Genomic DNA, 23,821 nt, shown 5'->3' on the forward strand with positions numbered 1-23,821 from the left:
CCCAGAATAGTTCCCAAAGCTCAGGAATAGAAATTGTTCCCTGCAATAACTCCTTTCCTGCCACACACTTGTCGAGTTTTTACTTCTATTTTTCATCTTCATTGTATGGCACTAGGAGAAATCCTGAGATTCCAACCTTTAAGGTTTTGTTTTTTCACTTGTAGTTCCCTATGTTCTGATTACTTCACAATGTTCAATCGAATTCAGAATTATAAGGGATTCACTGGTCTGTCTACAAGAGTATATGGAGTCAAAGGAAAGCAGAATTTAAATCAGTGCATGAAAGTAAACAGAGAAGATAGTCAGAATTGAGAAGGCTGGAGAAGGATAGGTGAGGGGGATGGTATTAATTACAATTCTTCCAAATCTAAAGAATCCTCTGAATATATTACCTATAATTGCTAATGATATCCATGTGTGCATATTTTTTTTACATAATTAAGGAGAGGCTGGTTCTTTCAGTTTTACCACGGTTTGTTGTATTGGAGATGATTAATGACATGTCGAGTGTGGATGGTGAACAATTACAGCCCCAGTTTCATAAAATCTACATACATCGCTATGAAAATGTGAGGTAAGAAGTCTATTTGCTGTTACCATTTCTGTTCAATTTAAGAAATACCTTGGTTGAAGAAGTCAAATCTTTCACCTAGGATTATAACCAACACTTCCAGTTTATCTTCCTTTTTAAATGACCCAGCATGTTAATTACAAAGTTAAAAGGCCTGGAAAATAATCAGACATTTAATATCTGTCTGTCATGTTCATCAGGTTTTCCTGACTTGCATGGTTCTTTTAGATTTGCTTAAACAGTTGTTGAAGTCGGCCTGTCATGAGCAGTAGAAGTGGTTGTCCTTTGTCCCCAACATTTTAATTATGCAATGTATGATAAAAAGCACATACCTAATTCCCTGCTTTCCCAGCTACATGTTCACAGCAGTAGAGATAGAAAAAGAAATAAATTTCGAAATGGATACACATTTTGAAAGGGACCTTCCACAAAGCTGATGGGTACCCGATAGTATAAAAATGCGAATAGAATAATTTAAACTGACTCAAGTATTGAAATGTAGCTGCCTTATTGACCAAAGAAAGAAAAAATTAATACAATATTTTCCATGTTTTATTTAGCATTCTCTTTGCAGACGTGAAGGGTTTTACCAACCTCTCTACAACCCTGTCTGCACAGGAACTGGTGAGGATGCTGAATGAACTGTTCGCAAGATTTGATCGACTTGCACATGTAAGTTCAATCAAGCATAATTGCAGTGGATGGTCTTTACAACTGCTTATGATATGTAAAATATGGTACTACACCGAGCCCAAAAGTCATCTTGGAGTTAAGCTAGTCATTTTACCTTGCCAGATACAATAATCAGAATTTAGTTTGTTCCTTCTATAATTGTAATTCAAAATTACATTTTTCATGGCTTTTTGTATTTAATTTTTTCTGATTAACGATTTAAAATGATAGACTGTTGTGAAATTCCCAAGAATTGTGCTGCATTGTAAATTCACTCCACATGTTTATCTGCCTCCATTGCTTTATCATGATCCACAATTCAATGTGATAGTTTAATATTACAATTACAGAGATATGATTCTTGCTGCCTAACAGGCAACACTTCATGTCAGTTTTGGTTGGAGATCTACCTTCCAATGTTCAAGTATATTTCCACACTGTTTTTCATGTATAAAAGGAAAACTAAGAAATGCCAAAAACCTGAAAAGAAAAAATACTAAATGCTGAAAATACACAAAAGGTCATCTATAGCGAAAAGGAAAATACAGACAAACATCTTGAATATAATGCCTATGGAAGCTATGTTGATGTCTATTTCCAGCGTTTCATTCTTTTCCCTTTTTTCAATGTGCACTTTTAATGTTTTTATAACTTCTCTCATGTTAACATTTGTGCAAGAATTATAGTATGGATCCCAAAGATTAACAAGATGCAACGGACGTTATTTTTGTAAAGGACAAAATCTGTGCATCAGTAACTGACATCATCAAGTATATTTTAGGATATTTATAAATGAATATCAAGTTACCCTTGGTGAAGTAACGACACTTTCAAGCCACACTGTAAGGCCTAAGTGTGTAATTCAAGCTGATACATAAATGCAATACACAGGAAACTCTGTATTTTCAGAGGTGCTGTTTTTCAGGAGACATTAAATCCATTGCCTGTATCCTAACCCACACCAAGTTCCGTTCACCCATCGACTGTAAGTAGCATGGATCTTGCAGCTGCTTCTGAAATTGCAAGCTTACTTCTAGATTTTTTACAGCTATTTTTACATTTCAGTTGTATAAGATTTTTTAAAATTTTGATTCATGTTTGGTTCTTTTAAAGGATATTAAGATAAGTACATGAATAAGAAATATTTGGAGGGATATGGGCCAAGTGCAGGCAGGTCGAACTAGTTTAGTTGGGATTATGGTCAATATGGACTGAAGGTCTGTTTCTTTTCTGTTTGACTATGACTAGGATTCTATCATCTTTGTTTAGTCTAACACAAATTGGCATTCTGTCCAAAATTGTGATAAATTTTAAATTCTCATCTTTCTGCTCAAATTCCTTAATGAGCTTGGCCCAACTTGTCTCTGTCACCTTTCCCGGACCTTCAGCATTCCAAAATCTTTATGCTTCTTCAATTATGGCATTTTGTGCATCCTTGAGTTACTTTACATAGTCATTGAGTGCTATGCTTTCGGTTGCCTGTGTCTATAATTTTCCCAAAATGCTTTTCCCATCCTCTCTCTTCCTGTAAAATGGTCCACATTTGTGACCAACCTGTCGTAATATCTCTGTCTGCAGTTCAGTATCGTTTATGCTTGATCACATTCCAATTAAGTGCCTAGTGATGCTTTTCTTCAATAACAGTGCTATATAAATGTAAATTGCTGTTATTGTGTTTTAGGCTTTGATATTTGAGTTGATGAAGTATGTGCCTCTTAAGGTTCTGCCACTTTCATATTGATGCTAAATGGTTTCAAATGCTTATTGATGTTAAAATAATAGGGTAACCCAGTAAGATCAAACCTAGTCCAGAAGGCACTAAAATGACGTAGGGCAAGACTCCCTTAGGGAAGCTGTTGCTTTTCATTTGGAATTGGCATCATGTGATATGAAACTGCATTCATAAAAGTGCACAGATAATCCATTGGGCATCCTGGATTTTTTTTTAAACCAACCGTGGAATCTTTTAATTGGCAGGAGAAAGTAAATGCTTTTTTTTTGCCTGCATTCTCAAGGACAGAGCTTTACACCAAATATTAAGCATTTGTGTGCGCAGTGTTACATAAGGGCATACAAATTTGGAGGAGACATGGCTTATTCATCTATTTGATCCTGCTTCACCATTCACTGAGATCTTAGCTGATCTGGCTGATCATGACTTATCTGAGTGTAGCCTCAAATCCACAATCTGCCACTTCAGCCCCTTGCTAACAAGTTATTTAATGTTGGGTAGAATGGAATGTACAACCCACATTCCAATACAATATACCTCTTGCAACTTGTTCTTTAATTAATTCATGGAGAGTTTGGTTACATTGTGCATTTTGACTTCCAGAAGCTATTTCACAGAGTACCACATAATAGACTCAATAGGAGCAATTACTCTGTGGGTTGAAGGCCATGTGGAAATGAGATCAGCAAGTGGACAGAAAATAGAATAGTGGTGAACACTTCTTTTTCAGAAGGGAGAAACATTATATATTAATACCTTGGGTATACAGAGCATAATAGAATTAGGTGACCGATTTTGACTGGCACAGACTTAATGGACCAAAGGAGCCTTTTACTGTGCAGCAGACTTCTATGACTCCATAGTTTCAAACCTTGCAGATGCCACAAAATTCAAAACTCAGATAAACTGTGAGGAAGATAGTGGCAAACTTCAAAAAGACAAGCAGACTGACAAAATGGACAGGCATATGGCAGATTAGATCTAATGTAGAGAAATATGAAGTGGTTTATTTTGGCAGGAAGGTTGAGGAATGGCAAAAATAAAATAAATGATAGTTTTAATGGGAATTGAACAGTGGAACCAGGGTTTGTATTTACATAAATCTTTGTAGGGGAAAGGTTGTTTTAAAGATGGATGGGATTTGTGCCTTTGTACAACAAGGAAAAGAGTACAGAAGTAAGAAAATAAAAACTTTTATGAAATAGTAGTAAGATATCAGCTAGATTCTTACAGCCAATTCTATGCACCAGAATTTGGGAGGGTGTTACAGCTTTAGAGAAGGCCACTCAAACAATCCAGTCAAAAACTAAGGCATGCCGAGGGAGGAAAGCTAATGGTAGGCAGAAAACTGGGAATTTTTTAGGAACCAGCAGCAAACCACTAACCAGCTAATAAGGAAGGAGAAGATGAATTATGAAAGTTCATAGGTAATAAATGTACAAAACGTATAACAAGATTCATAGAGATGTACAGCACAGAAACAGACCCTTCAGACCAACTCATTCATTCCGACCACATATCCTAAATTAATCTAATCCCATTTGCCAGGACTTGGTCCATATCCCTCTAAGTCCTCACTATTCTTATACCCATCCAGATGCCTCTTAAATGTTGCAATTGTGCCAGCCTCCACCACTTAATCTGTCAGCTCATTCCATACACGCACCACCCTCTGTGAAAAGTTGTTCTATAGATCTTTTTTAAAATCCTTCCCTTCTCACCCTAAACCTGTGCCCTCTAGTTCTGGACTCCCCCACCCCACGGAAAAGACCTAATCTGTTTACCCTATCCATGCATCTCATGATTTTATAAACCCTATGAGGTCACCCCTCAGCCTCTGACGCTCCAGGGAAAACATTCCCAGCCTATTCAGCCTCTCCCTGTAGCTCAAGTTCTCCAACCCTGGCAGCATCCTTATAAATCTTTTCTGAACCCTTTCAAGTTTCACAACCTCCTTCCTATAGGAGGGAAACCAGAATTGTGCACAATATTCCAAAAGTGGCCTAGCTACTGTCCTGTACAGCCACAATATAACCTCCCAACTCTGATAGTCAATGCTCTGTTCAATAAAGGAGAGCATACCAAATGCCTTCTTCACTACCTTATCTTCCTGTGACTCCACTTTCAAGAAACTATGGACCTGCACTCTTTGTGAAGCAACACTCCCTAGGACCTTACCATTAAGTATATAAGTCCTGCCTTTCCTATATAATTTGCCATTCCAAAATGCAGCACCTCACATTTATCTAAATTAAACTCTGTCTGCCACTCCTTGGCTCATTGACCCACCTGATTAAGATCTCGTTGTACTCTGAGGTAACCTTCTTTGCTGTCCACCACATTTCCAATTTTGGTGTCATCTGCAAATTGACTAACTATACCTCCTGTGTACACATCCAAATCATTTATATAAATGATATAACTGAACCTTGCACCAATCCTTGTGGCACACCACTGGTCACAGGCCTACAGTCTGAAAAACGACCTTCCAACACCACTCTCTGTCTTCTACCTTTGAGCCAGTCTGTATCCAAATGGCTAGTTCTCTAAGTATTCCATGTGATCTAACCTTGCTAACCAGTCTCCCATTATTGCTTCTTTCGGTATAAAAAAGTGTAGAGAGCTGAAGTAAGTGTGGAATCGTTGAATAATAGGGAAGATGGAAATAGCAGATAATTTAAACCAATACTTTGTAGCAGTCTTCATGGTGGAGAACACAATAAACATCCTAAAGATGACAGATGAGCAAAGTGGTAATAGGAAGAAAGATCTTACAACAGTCTCTATCACAAGGGATAAAGTATTGACAAACTAATGGAACTGAAGCAGACACATAGTCCATTTTATAGGAAGAAATACCAGGATATTGAGAAAAGCTTAATGCAATCAAACAGAGTCAGCATGATTTTGTGGAAGGGAAATCATGTTTGACAAATTTGCTGGAGTTCTTTAGGATATAATGGGCAAGTTGATAAAGGGGAACAGATAGATATAGTGTATTTGGGTTTGGGAGGATGCGGTGCCTCATAAAAGATTATTGCACAAGGTAGGAGCACAAAGAATATTCAGGATAAAGTGGACTGAGATTTGATTAACACCACAAAAGACAGAGGGTCAGGGATTCATTGTTTTTTTTATGTGGAGCAGCATTTCCTCAAGGCTACACATGGGCACAGCCATTCTAATGTTCAGCACATCATGGCAATGCAGATTGTAACATTGACATCTGGTTTCGGAAGTCCTGTCACACATGGACCTCAGCGGTCTGTGCAAACGAAGGACGAATTAGAGGGAACCGTGATGGGGTACACTAGAGAAACTGAAGTTGTTCATTTTGGAGCAGAGAAGGATAAAAAGAGGTGAGATAAAGGTGTTGAAAGGGTTTAGAAAGAATAAATAAGGAGAAATAGTTTTCAAGGTCACTAATCAAAGGCCAATCAACTCTTTCATAAGGATGTATTTCTTGGCTTTTTGTGTTTAGTATTCAAAAATATGGTTCACATTGTTTCCATATTTCTATTTACCAAATTTATGAGTGTTAAATCATTTCAAAGTTGTTTAATTTTAAGAATGACAGCACAGGAGGGTCAGTGCAACTATCTAGAATCACCATTGACAAATTCAGAGAGATATTTGCTTTATGCAGAGATGAATAGCAAATATGTTTAATGTAGGTAAATATAAAGTGACACGATCTGTCAAAAGTGGGACATGGGATATACACACAGTAGGAACAAGGTGGAGGGATTTTAATGCCACTGGGCATTGCTGAATCTTGGTGAACATCTCAGCAAGGGTAGCTCAGTGGTTAGCATTACAGCCTCACAGCACCAGGGACCTGGGTTCAATTCCAGCCTCGAGTGACTGTGGAGTTTGTACATTCTCCCTGTTATTGCGTGGTTTCCTCCCACAGTCCAAAGATGTGCAGATCAGGTGAATTGGCCATGCTAAATTGTCTATGGTGTTAGGTGCATTAGTCAGAGGGAAGTGGGTCTGGGTGGGTTACTCTTCGGAGGGACGGTGTGGACTTGTTGGGCTGAAGGGCCTATTTCCACACAGTAGGGGATCTAATCAACTTTATTCTCTCAGGTTGCAAAGAAAATAGACTGTTTGACAGTATAGCAAAGGCTTCATATAGAAATTAAAGCAAGGTATTTTAAAATGTTCCATTTCATTTGTGAGATTGCATTTGAATATTAGGTTGTGCACCATGGGCTGAGAAACACCAACATCGGACTGGCTACCTAGTGTAAACCCTGTTCAATTTTTGTCATTGACTTCAATGGAAAGAAGAATCATTGATTAGGTATGTTTACGTCCTGCCAAAGGTGCTTCTAAAATGCCATTTATTCGTAATGGCATTGGAATGTAAAGGTAGGGTAATTCTGCTACAAAGCATTGGTAAGATGAGAGGATGTTTCTTCTGAGAGACTCAAACTAGGAGAGTCAGTCTAAAAATAAGAATTCTCCCATTTAAGATTAACATGTGAAGATTTCTTGTTTTCTGAAAGGGTTCTTACTCTGTGGAACTCTCCTCCCCAGAGAGCAGTGGAGAGACAGTCATTGAACATTAACGCTAAGTTAGATTCTGAATTGAAGTAGGGATTTAGAAGGTAGACAGGAAAGCCAAGTGGAGGCCACAGCCAGATCAACCATGATCTTACCAAATGGTGCGGCAGGTTTGAAGTGTTAAATGGCTTATTCCAGTTCCTGATATGTTTATATGAATGCATATATGCTTGACATAATGATATATGTATACACATGATATCATGTTACTACAAAAGATTCATTTGAATGTTACAAGATCAGAATCAGCACATTGGGGGATGTCAGTAATTGTAGAGTTAAATGATAACAATGTATCTGCTAATTAGAATCATAGAAATGGAGCTAAGGGTGGAATGAGGAGAAATTTCTTTACTCAGGGGAGCTGTTAGGATTTGGAATGCACTGTCTGGGTGAGCTGTGAATGTAATTCCATAGGAGGTTTCAAAAGAGAGCTTGACATAAAGTTGCAAGTGATAAATTTAGAAGGCTACGGAGCCAGTACAAACAGAATGGATCAAATGGTCTCTTGCTGTACTGTAAATTATAGAGTCATAGAGATGCTGTACATCCATGCTGTAGCATAGGCGGCATGGTGACTCAGTGGTTAGCACTGCTACCTCAGAGCACCAGAGTCCCAGGTTTGATTCCAGCCTTGGGCGACTGTCTGTGGAATTTGCACATTCTCCCGGTGTCTGCGTGGGTTTCCTCTGGGTGCTCCGGTTTCCTCCCACACTCCAAAGATATGCAGGTCAGGTGAATTGGCCATTCTACATTGCCCATAGTGTTAGGTGCATTAGTCAGAGGGAAATGGGTCTGGGTGGGCTACTCTTTGGAGGGTCGGTGTGGACTGGCTGGGCCGAAGGGCCTGTTTCCACGCTGTAGGTAATCTAATCTCTATGACTCTTTAATTTACAGTACAGCAGGAGACCATTTGACCCATTCTGTTTGTACTGGCTCCTTGAAGAGCTAGCCAGCTAGTTCCATTCTCCAGCCCTATCTCCGTAGCCTTCTAAATGTGTCACTTGCAACTTTATGTCAAGCTCTCTTTTGAAACCTCTTATGGAATTACCTTCACCACTCTCCCAAGCAGTGCATTCCAAATCCTAACAGCTCTCCTGAGTAAATAAATTTCTCCTCATTCCACACCTAGCTCTCTTGCTGACAAGCTTGACATTGTGACCACTAGTTACTGATATACCAAATAGTGAAACAGAATATCCTTCTTTACCCTGTCAAAATTGTTTATAATGTTGAAAACCTCAATTAGGTCACCTCTTAATCTTTTGTGCACTAAGGAGAATAAGCCCAATTTCTCTCATCTTTCCTTGTACCTAAAATCCCTCATTCCTGATGTAATCCTAATAAATTTCCTTTGCTCTCTTTCCAGGGCTTTAATATCCTTCCTTCAATAAAATGCCCAGAATTAAGCCCAATACTCTAAGTGTGGTCTGACCAATGATTTTTAGAGTGTAACATCATTTCTTTGCTTTTATGCCTCTATTTATAACCCCAAGGATCCTGTAAGCTTTCTTAACAATTGTTTCAACTTCGTTGGCCACCTTCAGAGAATTATGCACGTGAACCCTGAGGTCCCTCTGCTCCTATACTCCCCTCAAGTTGTACCATTGCTCTGTGTTTCTTTGACCACAATGCATTACCTCACATTTCTCTACATTGAAATTTATCTGTCAGTTGCCCGCTCATTTGGTCAATCTGTCAATGTTCCTCTGAAGTCACTCAGCATCATCCTCTCACAATTCACTATTCTCCCTCACTTAGTATCATTTACAAATTTAAAGATTTTACCCTCAACACCCATCTCCAATTGTTTACATAAATCTGAAAAATTAAAGGTCCCAACACTGATCCCTGGGGAACACCATCTTCAACTCATCTCCAGTCTGAGAAATGCCGTTCGATACCTACCTTCCGTTTTCTCGTTTTTAGACAACTTCTAATCCACGCTGCCAAGGATCCATCAATCCCAAACATTTCTCATTTGCTAACCAACCTGTCATGTGGCATCAAATGCTGTCTGAAAGTTCAAATATACAACATCTACAGCACTACCCTCATCCACTGCCTCTGTCATCTTGTCAAAGTATTTGGTTAAATTTGACAAACATGACCTGGCCTTGACAAAGCCATGTTGACTGTGTGGTGTTAACATATTTTTCTCTAAGTGTATATTTATCTTATCCCATATTACGGCCTCTGTCAGTTTTTCCACTATTGATGTCAAGCTAATAGGTCTGTAGTTTCCTAGGTGACCCTTTGCCCCTTTCTTAAACAACTGTATCACTTTTGCAGTCCTCTAGTTTGCTGGGACTAATCCTGTTTCAAAGAGGTCTGGATAATTTCTGCCAACATCTTCGCAATTTGCTCCTTTACCTGTCTCAGCAATCTAGGATGTATCCCACTTGAGTCTGACAATTTTTCTACCTGGAGTGCCAACGGTCTCTTTAGCACTTCTTTATCTATCACTGTACTGCTCAGTTGCTCAATATCCACATTTTCAACTGAGCCATTGCTATCATTTTTTTAAATTTGATAAAGACAGAAGTACTCATTTAGTACCTTTGCCCATATACTTTGTGGCCATTTCTGGACCTGTTTAAACAGTTCTTCAAAGAATCGGTCAGGGTTCTCTACTAATTTGGATTAATAATCAGAAAAACCTGGTACATAACTCAATAATCAGTGAAATGTGGTTCATAGTGTTGAAAGTTTGATGAAAGCTAAATACTGATTTGCAATGGGCACTTACAGCTAGACTTGTCAAAGTGCATTTTAATCAGAAGAAATTCATTTATTATTGAAGAAAATAGGCACTGAAGATGTGTAAACAACAATTTGCTTTTAGTTAACACTTCTAATGTAAGAACTTGTTCCAAGCAGCTTCACAAAGACAATTTGACACTGAACAACACAAGGTAATATTAGAGCACATGACCAAAGTTTATGTAAAAATACGTGACATACGATGTATGGTCTTTCAGAGCCTATCAGGCCACTGTGTATTTTTTGAAAACTATTTACATATTCTGCCCACTACCCTCCAACTCCAACAGTGACCACCACATCATGCAATATTTTGAAAAGGCAAAATAAAATGACTGGTCCAGGAGAAATTTCTGCGAAGTTTGTTTCTGATTCTGAAACTGGTGACTAGGGTATAAGGTATAACCCAAAAGTTTCCTGTGCATACACATGTTTATCACTGTTGAGAACTTGTCCAATTCCCTGTTGATTATTGGCAGTGAAACTACACTTGCTGCATTTTCTGTCAAATTATTCCAGAAGTTAATCTCTCTTCCAAAAGAAATAACTCCAAACCCTTAGACTATTTCTACCTCTCATAACGGATACATTTTCTGCCCCAACTCTATCGAATTGAAAAAAATCATTTTTTTTTCATTTTTACTTCTGTGAAATTACTTAACCTCTCTGAGTTCATTATTCTAAAAGTTCTCCACAATATGGATATAAACCTGCCAAAGACAGGCGTGCTTGAGTACAATTAGGGTTAAAGCCCCAAGAGGTGATCCCAGACTAGGAACCCAACAAGGCTTTATCTACTTCTTGAGTTTAATTTAAGCAGGGTTTGAGATGAATGGGGAAAGCTGTGGATGCAGCTGTCAGATAAGACATTGAAACATAATCCAAGTGCTGGGTTCTTGAGCTGCGAAGATTAGGATTGGCTTCAGAGCTGAGTCTTATACCTATTTTGGATTCTCTGTGAGCTATCTATTTGGTTTTATTTACCATTGACATTACTTATAATATTGGAGACTTGCTTCCTTTGAGCATAAGAATAAAGAGTTTTTCATTTCTAATCAACGTTTCTTCAGTACAATCTCTCAATGAATTTTATTGACGTTGTTTGCCACCTGATACATTTTCTTGATTTGCTTGATCAGTTCTAATGATATTTTGATCATTGATGTCCATGTGTCTTTTTAGCTGTAATTTGTTGTTTAAGAAAACAATTGTTTATGGTATCTATATATCTTTCAGCAGATGGGTAAATTAAAATAATTTTTTCTCCATTTGATGCCAGTTTGCTTTCAATCCATTTTTTGCCAGAAGCAAAGACTAATTTCAACCATACTGTGTTTTGTAATGAAATTGGCAGAGAAATAAAGCACCTCCAAGAAGGTCTTGCTCCTTAGAATAGGGCATATCCCTCGGTACTCAATAATTAGCTGAAAGACTCATTTACATTGTATATTATCTGTAATTTATGCAATTATATTTTCCAGACAGAATAATACATTTCTAATATGTAACCTGTTGTAATGTGTCACAATGTTTACTAACAAAATGTACTTACCTAAATTTGAATTTAAGTATATTTTTGAGTGCTTCCTATGTGGCCTGCTTATTTTAAATAAAGTGTGATTATGTAAAGGATGTTTGAGATTGTTTTCTTACAGTTTCTGTAATTCTTTTCCACAGACAACTGATCTAATACGTTTGATCATTGAAGAGAAATTTACCGATTTTTGCTTCTTCCCTCAGCAAATTTGTCAGAGGCTTAATAAATGCTAAATTATGAAAATGATGCATCTGTGCATGTAAAGAGTTCCACTAGCACAATTATGCAGTGCAGTGTAGTAGTTAAACTAATGTATTTTTAATAATATTGTAGGAGCATCACTGCCTTAGAATTAAGATCTTGGGAGATTGCTACTACTGTGTTTCTGGACTTCCTGAACCACGTCAAGACCACGCACACTGCTGTGTTGAAATGGGTCTTAGCATGATCAAGGCAATAAGGTAATTTCATCACAATTATGCAAGTATGCTAAAGTATATTACAACTGCAAGTTTAAGATAATAAAGTTACACAATAGATACATAATACAGTAAACGTACGTAATATAATTTGTGGCTCAACTGATGAAACTGTACGTCTCAGTTAAAACATTATGGGTTTAAGGGCTTCTCCAGTACTTGAGCACAAATCATAAGAATTGAAATTCCTCTTTCACACTGAGGGAGTGCTGAGCTGTTAGAGATGCTGCTTTCAGATGAGATATTAAATCCTACTGTCCTATCAGTGGTTGTAAGCAATTCCATTTTAAAGAACCATTTCGAAGAACGTTGTCTCTTGCCAATTTTTAACCCTCAGTCAGCATCACAGAAAAACAATATTATCAGGTTATTATCATATTGATGTCTGTGGAATTTTGCAATTTTTAAAAAAATTGTTGCTGTATTCTCTATATTGCAACAGTGGCTAAAGTTCACAATGATCTCAATGGCTTTTTAGCAGGAAAAATCCTGAAGTCATGATTAGTGCTAGAAACGCAAGACTTTCCTGTTTGTAATGCATTTAAAGCATTTAATAATGATTATTACTGAAATGAATAAACACACTAAATATTGATTTTCCTGGGGATTTAAATGTTCCTTATATTTAACTGGACTGGACATTAATATTTTGACTCCTTACAATTAGAATAATAAAATGTAGTGGTTAAATGTGTAGTCAATAAAATTTGTGTATTGGTACAAATATTGGTTTTCAATTTGCAACTAGAGCATGCTACTTGTGGATTAATGGCATTTGTAAATTATGCAAGACAATTGGTGATACTTATTTAACCCGCCAACATATTTAATTAATAAAACATCTGTTTTGCTCACCTCCCAGTTAACTATACTTGCAATGGATCTATTAAAATGTATCAGTGTCACCTCAGTGGTAATGCTTTAGCTTCCAAGTTAGAAGATTAGGGAATTCAAGGGCCACGCTAGAAACCTGAGAGTGTAAACTAGAGTCTCATGTCATAGTTCTCTTGTTGCTACCTCTGGGCAAGAAAGGCTGTGTTCTGGTCCTACCTTGCATTGCAGATATGTCCTAATGTGGCTGAGCAGGTTGAGTTTTTAAAAAAATTACGTTTTTAAATTCACGTTCCCAATGAAGGGCTTCTGCCTGAAACCTCAAGTCTCCTGCTCCTCGGATGCTGCCTGATCTGCTGTACCTTTCCAGAGCCACACTTTTCAACTCTGACTCTCCAGCAGCTGCAGTCCTCACTTACTCCTTTTTTTTAAAAACATTATGTCAGCCATAACCTTCTAATTGAAAGAAGACAGTTTCACCAACTGAGCCACAACTGTATTGTGTGGGTTTACTTTATTACCCTAAATCTCAGATTGAGAGGTGGTGGCTTTTGGTATAACATGTTAAAGAAAGTCCCATTTACTCCCATAGTTGGCATAAAATGATACTATTTGACAAAAATCAGATGTGTTCCTTTAATATTCTAGACAATATTTATGTCTAGACCAATATCATTCATCATAGAATCTCTGTTCACTTATCTCACAATTTTGTAAAGCTTTATTGGAGATGCAAGTAAAAATGGCAAGATCCCCAACTTGTTATCATGGATTATATATTATATATCTCTTTCTAAAATTGCAGTGTAATTTTGAATATTGGTGTAAATTTTAATGCTATGCAAGTCCAATTTTTTAGCATTGTAAGAATTTTATTTCTATAAATGCATTATTCTTGAATGTAGCAGAAATTTTAAGGAGGCTGATAAAATTAATAGGAGTCACTGGGCATGGCCACCTTTCTATACTCCCAACCCAAGCCTGTCCACATCATTAGCAGATCCAGCACAGGTTTGCTGGAAATACAGAACAAGAAGTCTTGGTTTTGGGAACTATTTCAGATCTACCATGAAATAACATTGAATAATCTGGAAATGCAAACTTTTGTTTGAGCTTTTAGAGTGAGGCTGTGAACAATGCTCCTGTTCACAATGGGACGTTCATAAATGTATCAGTAGAACAGGCAAAAATTACTGCTAATTCAAATCAATTTGCCAAGCTTTAAACTATGATTTGCTTTTGACTCATCCTTCCACCTAACTGAAGCAGAGCAGTCTAGATGTGATTGCGCTGAACGAGGTGCAGAGGAGATTCACCAGGATGTTGCTTGGGATGGAGCAGTTTAGGTCTGAAAGGAGCCTAGACAAACTCTGGTTGTTTTCTTTAGAAATAGAAATACTGTGAGGAGACCGGATTGAGGGCATGTAGGAATACAAGGGTTAATGATAGAGTGGAGTGAAAGCTGCCTTTCCCCTTAATTGAAGGGTATTGCTATAAGATAAAAGGCAGAGATTTAGAGGGGATTTTAGAAGAAGTTTTTTCATCCAGAGGGTAGTGGGAACCTGGAAAGCACTGCCTGAGAGGGTAGTTGAGTTAGGAATCTTTAAAAATAATTTGGCTGGACCCATGAATTGTCAAAACATTCACGGCGATGTGTCAGGTGCTGTAAAGTGAAACGAGTGTACATTTAAATACCTTTTTTTGATGGTGCAGAGTTGATGGGCTGAAAGGCCTTTTTAAAGTGTATAATTCTGTGGATCTATTCCATGAATTCCACACAGACCCGACACATTGCACAGGAGACAGACACTGAGATCTCTTATTCCTGACAGCTCTAATGCATTAGCTCCCTGTATACTGTACACGTACCCAAACAGATCCCACTGACTATTTAATCGACACTTATCCATTCAGAGTCTGGGGAAAGAACATTGATGTTTTGATCAAGATAGGCAATGGTGCCAGCAGAACCCATTGCCCCATATACACCTTGTTTGTCTTGCTATCACATACTGCAGTAGGCTCTCGATACAGACTTTGATCCATGTTCCATTCTGTGGCATGACTTTATGTATGGTACTGTACCAATCAGGGCTATACAGAGGCACAAACAAACAAATAGAGCACAATACAAAACATATTCATCCAAACATACATTTATATAGCGCAAAATGTTCACCGTGTCACCAAAGAGCCCTCAAAAGGGCTTTTTCCACGGAGAGTTGTCCCGGGTTCTGCAGCCCGGGTAGAGGGAGCTTACTTGGCAGTGAGGCTTGTTAGTGCTGGAGCCAACCCTGGGGCAGATAGTGTCTGAGTGGCCAAGACATTGCTGAGGATCTCCTTGCCTATCATGACTGATCATGGTTATTTACACAAAACATTTCAGACTTAGACCTTTCTGTCTGTGGCCACACTCAGAAACCCTTATCTGAGTCCTCTGTGGTGGAAATGTTCATTGACCTCACCATCTGATAAACTAGCTGATAATATGTCTACTAGCCCTAATAGGGCTGCACCCACTCAGGCCCGAATCGTTTACAATGTGCACATTCTACTCACTAGCCTGAAAGGTAGTTATGCAGTGTCTGAAAATATTCCTGATGAAGAGCTCTGGCCCGAAACGTCGAATTTCCTGTTCCTTGGATGCTGCCTAACCTGCTGTGCTTTAACCAGCAACACATTTTCAGCTCTGATCTCCAGTATCTGCAGACCTCACTTTTTACTCTGAAAATATTACACCAAGTGAGGGGGCCTGCTTGTCAGTTTTATGCTGCTATTCTCTCGCATTCTGCTGAGGCTGCTGCAATGGAAAATAGAAAACCTGAAGTTGGTATGAGAAAAGTGGGAAGCAAGAGATGCTCATGGTCACACCAATAACGGCTCACTCATACCTCAGATCACAGGATGTAAGGGCGCGAGGAGGTTCACAAGGGGTACAGGACAGGAACATGCCTGACTACTGAGTACCAGCGAGTACTGATGCGTGAGTAATGGGTTGTGCTACGTTGTGAAACATAAGACGTTGGTGTAAAAGGATGAAGATGGATTCACTGACTTTGTCCAAGTGAGATTAATGTACCATGTGGCACTCCAGCCAATTCCTCAGATCCAGGTGAAGAGACTGTCTTGAACCTCTACTTGCCATCCAAGCTGAAAGTGCTCCAAATTGGCCTCCCAACCCTCAAGGAACAGTAGCTTGTCTCCTTCTGTCCACTCCCAAAAATAATACCTCGGCTGTTACATCTGTTACACTGAAAAGTCTCTCTGTTCTGGTTTTCATATGTACACATTATAATTTGTAGCCATAGTACTCAATGGCTTTAAAAGGAACAGACTGTTGTTAAGAGCACAAGGCTGACTATACCACATGTTCGTACATTACAATGCAGCCCCCTCTGGAGCACAAATACAGCCAGCAGCTCTGTGGCCACTGAACCCCCTGCTACTTCATAACAAAGTGGTGGCAGCACCAACATTACTCCTTGCCTGCCTTCAGAATCCACATGGGTTAGTGACTCCAATGTTTAATTAATGCCAAGTTATAGCACACTGGGTCTATTTTTCTTCTTCATGAACGGTTTTAATATTAAAAATAACACGTAAGCGTCAATGTGTGATATCTTATTTTAATACTTGGATTTTAAAGATTAGGTAAAGAGAAGACCTGTGGCCATTAGGTTAGGTGAAGACAGTTGTCTCAAGAACTGATCATAAGATCGATTTACAAGGATGTTGCCAGGATTGGAGGATTTGAGCTATATGGAGAGGCTGAATAGGCTGGGGCTGTTTTCCCTAGAGCATCAGATGCTGAGGAGTGACCTAATAGAGGTTTATAAAATCATAAAGGGCCATGGATAGGGTAAATAAACAAGGTGTTTTCCATAATCAGAGGGCATAGATTTAGGGTGAGAGGGGAAAGGTATAAAAGAGACCTAATGGGCAACTTTTTCATACAGAGAGTGGTGTGTGTATGGAATGAGCTGCCAGAGGAAGTGATGAAGGCTGGTACAATTACAACATTTAAAAGGCATCTGGTATATGAATATTGTATATGAATAGGAAGGGTTTGGAGGGATATGGGCTGGGTGCTGGCAAGTGGGGCTAGATTAGATTGGGATATCTGGTCGGCCATGGACAAGTTGGATTAAAGGGTCTGTTTCCGTGCTGTACATCTCTATGACTCTATGACTAAGATTCACTTTTTGACATTTAACAGTACTCTCTTGAGAAATGACTGGCACTTAAACACAACAAAATGTCACCATTGTACTTTAAGTGTCACATGCAACTGGGTTATAATGTGTTTTATTGTAATGATTTGCCAGTTCAAAATCCCTCTTGTGCCTTCAAACTCAATTTATGAGCGTGTGCTTTCTGGAAATGTCCAGCCTTTAAGATATCAGTAACAGTGAAGAAGGCACTAAATTGTTGATAAAAATACTATAATTTTTCTGCAGCAAATATTTTTAATTGAACTAATTAAGCAAATTTTATAAATGTCTCAGCTTTAAATAACTAACAGTGAAAGGAAAAGCACAATGCTGTGAATGCTGGAAATCTGAAATTAAAAAGAAAATGCTGGAAATAGACAACAGAGCATTAGGCAGCATCCATGAAGAGAGATTAAAAGTTGCATTATCTGCTAATTGTGCAGGCAGTTACTTTAAAACAGGAGTGCACAAATGGAAAACTGACCCTTAACTAAAATGTGATTGTTAATATATATGTGATGGTATTATTTTGTTGAGTATCACCACTTAAAGATTTTACATCACTGTTTTATTGAAGCTATTATCCATTTGTATTTGCCTTACAATTTTAAGAATATAGTAGTTTGCTTGTCTTAATGTTTGAAAACTTCAGTAATTTTTATCTCATTTTTGTGGCTAGATATGTGAGAGTCCACACAAAACATGAGATTGATATGCGTATAGGAATACACTCTGGATCAGTGCTTTGTGGAGTGCTTGGGCTTCGGAAATGGCAATTTGATGTCTGGTCCTGGGATGTTGATATTGCAAACAAACTGGAGTCTGGTGGAATCCCTGGGTAGATATCATGACCTTTATACAAGGCATAAGCAATTTATTCTTCTTTGAATAATAAATTTAAAACGCTCTTGTTATAAACACTTGTGGGAGGGATAGTTCCTTGGAGGGAACTGATTGTATCTCCGATCATCTGTTTGTTTGCAGGAGGATTCACATTTCTAAAGCAACACTGGATTGTCTAAATAATGATTATGAGGTTGAAGAAGGGCATGGGAAAGAGAGAAATGAGTTTCTGAGAAAACACAATATTGAATCGTACCTGATCAAGCAACCAGAAGAAAGCCTGTTGACTTTGCCTGAAGACATTATGAAAGAATCCAGTACACCTCCTGACAGTAGAAACAGTGCCACAACATTTACTGAAGGTTCCTGGAGTCCTGAACTTCCATTTGATAATATTGTTGGAAAACAGAACGTAAGACAGCTTTTATCTGATGTACCTTCTCGGTTGCTCGAATTAATGTAAATCATTTAAGGGAGCTTTTTACTGATCATTAGAAATGATCATGAAATCCTGCCTTCATCATGCATTCATTTTCTAAAATTGTATGCTTGAAGTCTTGCACATGTATAATAGTTGATACAATTACAAAATAATAGTTTTCTCAGTGGGAATCAGTTTAGCTCAGTTGGCTGGATTGTTGGTTTACAGAGCAGTGGGATGCCAACAGCATGGGTTAAATTCTCACTTCTGGTTTGGGATTACTACAAAGGATTCTCCTTCTCAACCTTTTCCCTCGCCTGAGATCTGGTGACCCTCAGGTTAAATCACCACCAGTCGCTTTCTCTCCCATAAGAGAGCAGCCCCTTTGGTGTGTTCAGACTATGGTAACACATCGGGGAAAGTGAGGACTGCAGATACTGGAGTTCAGAGCTGAAAAAGAAGGGCTTATGCCCAAAACATTGATTCTCCTGCTCCTTAGATGCTGCCTGACCTGCTGCGCTTTTACAGCAACACAATTTTCAGCTATGGTAACACATCACCAACACCAGGTTTTCTCAGTAGATCACGATGCTTTTGGGTTATCATCTGGCTTAACTTAGGGAAGCAGTTTGTCTTTGTGTATTTACATTTGATTACATTGTGGCCTGGTGTGGAGTAACTATGTTGTGATGCTCATAGCAATGTAGTTGAGAACAAGCTGGATAGGTCAACTTGTCTAGTCCTGTCCATATTATCACGTATGTTTGTATCATTCTCTCCTATTGTTTGGAAGCACATTTGTGATGTAGTGTTTGACTGGGGACACCTGTACTGGGGCACCTCTATGACTTTGGGACTTTAACTACATGTGCAAGCTCAATTTTCACTACTTATTGTGGAAAGCCTTCCAATACCACAATAATGTAGAAAGAGATGAGACCAAAGTTTACAGAGTTTCATAATGATTAACCAATAAAAAATATTTTTTCTTTTTATGGAAATATTATACAACAGTGTTGTAATTAGAGAGATAACAAAACAGTAAAGGATTTAACTGAATTTCCAGATTAGTCACTTTATTTTCCATTTCATCGTTGGAAAAGATGACTTCAGTACTTACAGAAAGGGGTGGAGCAGGAGAAGGTGAGACTCGGTGGTGTTGGTGGTGCAGGAATAGCAGATTTTCATTCATGCTGTATGAAAAAGCAGATTTCCTCATTCTGCTCAATTCAGCAATAGGATCTGATTAATAAGTTTCAGTTCTGATTGTAAACACCAAAATTAAGAGACTGTATGTTAGGAGGCCTTCAACAAAGGTTGTCTGGAATGGAAATAAGAGAGCAAAGGATGACAGAGACCACAAATAGAGGAAGGGTATAGAGTAAAGATGCGATCTGAGACCTATTTTGTTGGGAGATTGGATGTCAGTGTGAGACCATGGTAGTTTCCTCAGTAGATCACAATGCTTTCAGGTTCTCACCTGCCTTAACTGAGCAAAGCAGTTTCTCTTTGTGTGCCTTATTTCATGGCACTTGAGAGGTCTGGTGTGGAGTAGCTATGTTGCATAAGGCATTGTAGTTGTGAAGACAAGCTGGATGGGTCAATGTGTTGGGTCCTGTCCATTTCAATGGGCTGAGGAGTGGCAGATGGAGCTTAATTTAGATAAATGCAAGATGCTGCATTTTGGAAAAGCAAATCAGAGCAGGACTTATACACTTAATAGTAAGGTTCTGGGGAGTGCTGCTGAACAAAGAGACCTTGGAGTGCAGGTTTATAGTTCTTTGAAAATGGAGTCACAGGTAGATAGGATAGTGAAGAAGGCATTTGGTTTGCTTTCCTTTATTGGTCAGAGTATTGAGTATAGGAGTTGGGAGGTCATATTGTGGCTGTACAGGACATTGGTTAGGCCACTGTTGGAATATTGCATGCAATTCTGGTCTCCTTCCTATCGGAAGGATGTTGTGAAACTTGAAAGAGTTCAGAAAAGATTTACAAGGATATTGCCAGTGTTGGAGGGTTTGAGCTATAGGGAAAGGCTGAACAGGCTGGGGCTGTTTTCCCTGGAGCGTCAAAGCTGAGGGCTGACCTTATAGAGGTTTATAATATCATATGGGGCATGGATAGATTAAATAGACAAGGTCTTTTCCCTAGAGTGGGGGAGTCCAGAACTAGAGGGCATAGGTTTAGGGTGAGAGAGGAAAGGGATCTAAGGAGCAACTTTTTCATGCAGAGAGTGGTAGGTGTATGGAATGAGTGTTGGAGGTTGATACAATTACAGCATTTAAAAGGCATCTGGATGGGTATATGAATAGGAAGGGTTTAGAGGGTTACAGGCCACGTGCCGGCAAATGGGACTAGATTGGGTTGGGATATCTGGTCGGCATGGACGAGTTGTGCTGAAGGGTCTGTTTCCTTGCTGTACAGTTCTACATCGCTGTGTTTGTCCCATTTTCTCCTACTGTCTGGAAGCAGGTTTATGGTGTAATGTTTCACCATGTATTGGGGAGAAGGGGATGGAAAACCCCCTTGAGTCTTAATGGAGATCAGATGGTGATGTTGGTGGGGGAGTGCAGAAGCCAGTTTTCTCAGTGGTTACTTGGGGTGGAGATGATGGAATTGTGAGATTAGACACTATTGCAGCATACTAGAGAAATCAGAAGCTAGAGATTGGAGGGGAGATCAGGAAGATTTGGAGTCCACATCCAGGAATTCAAAGGAGGAAGGGGGAAGGATTGGTTAGAATTCTTTTATTTATTCACAGAATGAGGATGCAGCATTTATTGACCTTTCATAGTTGCTCATGAGAAGGTGATGGTGAGCTCACAGGGATGGGATCAGAAAGGCAAAGCCAGGGTGCCAGTAGATTACTTTGGTGAACGGAGAGGTAGCACTCCAGGTCTTCCTTGTTCATAAGCAGTGGTATACAGACCATTTATTCTTGCATCGATCAATCCTCATCCATCTCTAGCTCTCATGTTTCCTGAAGTCCACGTAAAGAGAATTACATTTAAAACTTGAAAAGAAAAAGCACCATTGAAATGTTAAAATATGGGGCTCACCTCTGAACAATCGATACATCACCAAGCAACTTAACCTCATTCTTCCTCTGTTAGAACTGAAGGTTCAGGCATTTAATGTGCGTTAGATTCAGTTTTGTTTTGTGAATTTTAACATTCTTCCTCACCCAGACCAACCTGTTTGTCTGTGTTAGTGTTCCCTTCAATTTTCTGTATAACCTATGCATTTTTGGAGACATGATTGATTATCTTGTTGACAGACTATAAATCAGTTTTCCTCAGGTGATATTGCAGATGGAAATCAAGTATTTTATTCCTGATAACTGGAATATGTCCAGTCAAGCACATTTGCAAAAAATGAAGTGCATTCACTTTTATGTGAAGAGGTTAAGGTTTAGATTCAGTTCCTGGAATCCTCTTAAGGAAGAGATAGTAATTATCTTCCAGATTACCTGCCATAGAAAGGCAAATTGGGCTCGAAATGGACTTTCTTATTTGCTGAAGAATGCTGCTTTATAATTGGCCCAGGTAATCTGATTACTGTCAGAACAGATTAAACATTTGGCACTTAACTGTTGGTGAGTTTTCCAGCCAAGATTCCAAATTTGGCCTGCCCCAAATGTATCCATCAGGAAAAACCAGGGAGTAATATTGAAGATGAAACAATCCCCTTTTTCACTGTCATATTTTAGGAGTTAAATACCCTGAAGCCACTTTGACAGTGATTAAGGAAAGGTGAGTTAAAATGGAGACAAGGAAAGATGTCAGATGGGTGAAGTAGGTGGAGTTGGAAATGGGTAGAATGCCAAGTGAGGCTTAAAGCTAGAGTTAGGGGGAGAATGTCAGGTATGAATGCTTGGGGTTGGTTGTGAGCAGGTTAGGAGTGTGGGGAAGGGTGGGTTAAGACTATGGGGAGAGTTAGTGTTGGTTCTAGTGGGATCAAGTAAAAGAGGGAGGTGAGAGAGAAGTCAATAACAGGGCTGATTCAGCTGGGCCTACGTCTTGGTGATGCTAGGATAGGTAGCTGGGAGTGTCAATAGTTGCCCGGGGAGGGAGGAAAATTCTAAGCCGTCACTTTTTCTGGTAACAGTTCATCTTAAATGAATCAGGATCAGTGGATTCTCTGGACTTTTTCTGAGATTTCCAATCACAGGGGAATTACACTTGGGAACCTTGATTTCCTGGGGCAGTTCTCATGAAGCCAGCAGTGTGAAGGCTTCTGCATGGCCTGACTCCACTCTACACTTGCTACCACTACTCTCCATCTGTCAGATTATCTGGACCAATATCTCAAACGAAAAGCCATTTTGAGGACTACAGGGAAAAGAGACGGAAATGGCAGGAGATGAATTGTTGCTGCAGAGAGCCAACACAATGGGCTGTGCTGGAACCATTCTTTGATGCAATCCACAGAATCTTATAGGGGTCTCTGTGAAATGGACTGCGGTGAAATTTGTGACGGAAATCCCTCGTTAGCAATGCAAATTACCCCTTTCTACCTAGTTGCTCTTGGCAGAGCTGACGGATCAATACCAGCATACCCCCCAGACTTCACCCCTTGAGTCACCTATCTGGACAGTCCCAGATAAGATGTCCTCAGATGCATAAACTGATGCTTGTGCATTTTTCTATCAGTGTTAGCTCCCTCCCAATGAGGGAGAAGTCTAGTGTCTTGGCACCTCTCTCGCCAGCCTGACTCTTTACCCCCTGTCATGGACTGTTTTGTCCTGGAATGGGAGAACAAGAGGGACCGAGTGTGATAGAAGTGAGCAGCATGGCTTATAATGCTGAGGTGCATGTAGTCGAAAAGTGGCAAGTTGTCCTGTACGAGTGAGTAGGCAGTGGAGAGGATTAGTGGTGCAGGAGGTTGGAGGGAGGGGAAATGTGAGCGAGTGAGGGAGGATGTTGCAGGCAGCAGTGACTCTGCTGGCCATTCCTCTGGACGATGGAGTGTGCGCTGAACTGAGTGGAGACCTGGGGCCAGGCTGTCAGGGTCTGCTGGTAGTTTGGGAAAGTCATGTCCCTCCTGAGCACCATCCCATCCAGCAGCATCTTTGGGACCTTATTGGAGAATCATGACATCATTTCCCTTATCTCTGACTGAATATGCATTACCAAGGGGGGCAGCTTCAGAATGTCACTGCTCATTCAGACATACATCAGCTTTTTGAACTA

At 39.3% G+C, this 23,821-nt stretch overlaps 1 protein-coding gene across 1 annotated transcript in view; it reads left to right on the forward strand.

Moving 5' to 3' along the window:
* The window catches only part of adcy8 (adenylate cyclase 8 (brain)), a 108,858-nt gene that overhangs the window by 10,923 nt on the left and 74,114 nt on the right, over positions 1-23,821 (forward strand). Inside the window, exons 3-7 of the mRNA XM_060824370.1 lie at positions 444-574; positions 1,132-1,243; positions 12,178-12,305; positions 18,045-18,203; positions 18,350-18,620. Coding sequence (XP_060680353.1) covers positions 444-574; positions 1,132-1,243; positions 12,178-12,305; positions 18,045-18,203; positions 18,350-18,620 — 801 coding nt within the window. The remainder of the gene's footprint in view (positions 1-443; positions 575-1,131; positions 1,244-12,177; positions 12,306-18,044; positions 18,204-18,349; positions 18,621-23,821) is intronic.

This window comes from Hemiscyllium ocellatum, chromosome 4, assembly GCF_020745735.1.
Source record: "Hemiscyllium ocellatum isolate sHemOce1 chromosome 4, sHemOce1.pat.X.cur, whole genome shotgun sequence".
Taxonomy (NCBI): Eukaryota; Metazoa; Chordata; class Chondrichthyes; order Orectolobiformes; family Hemiscylliidae; genus Hemiscyllium; species Hemiscyllium ocellatum.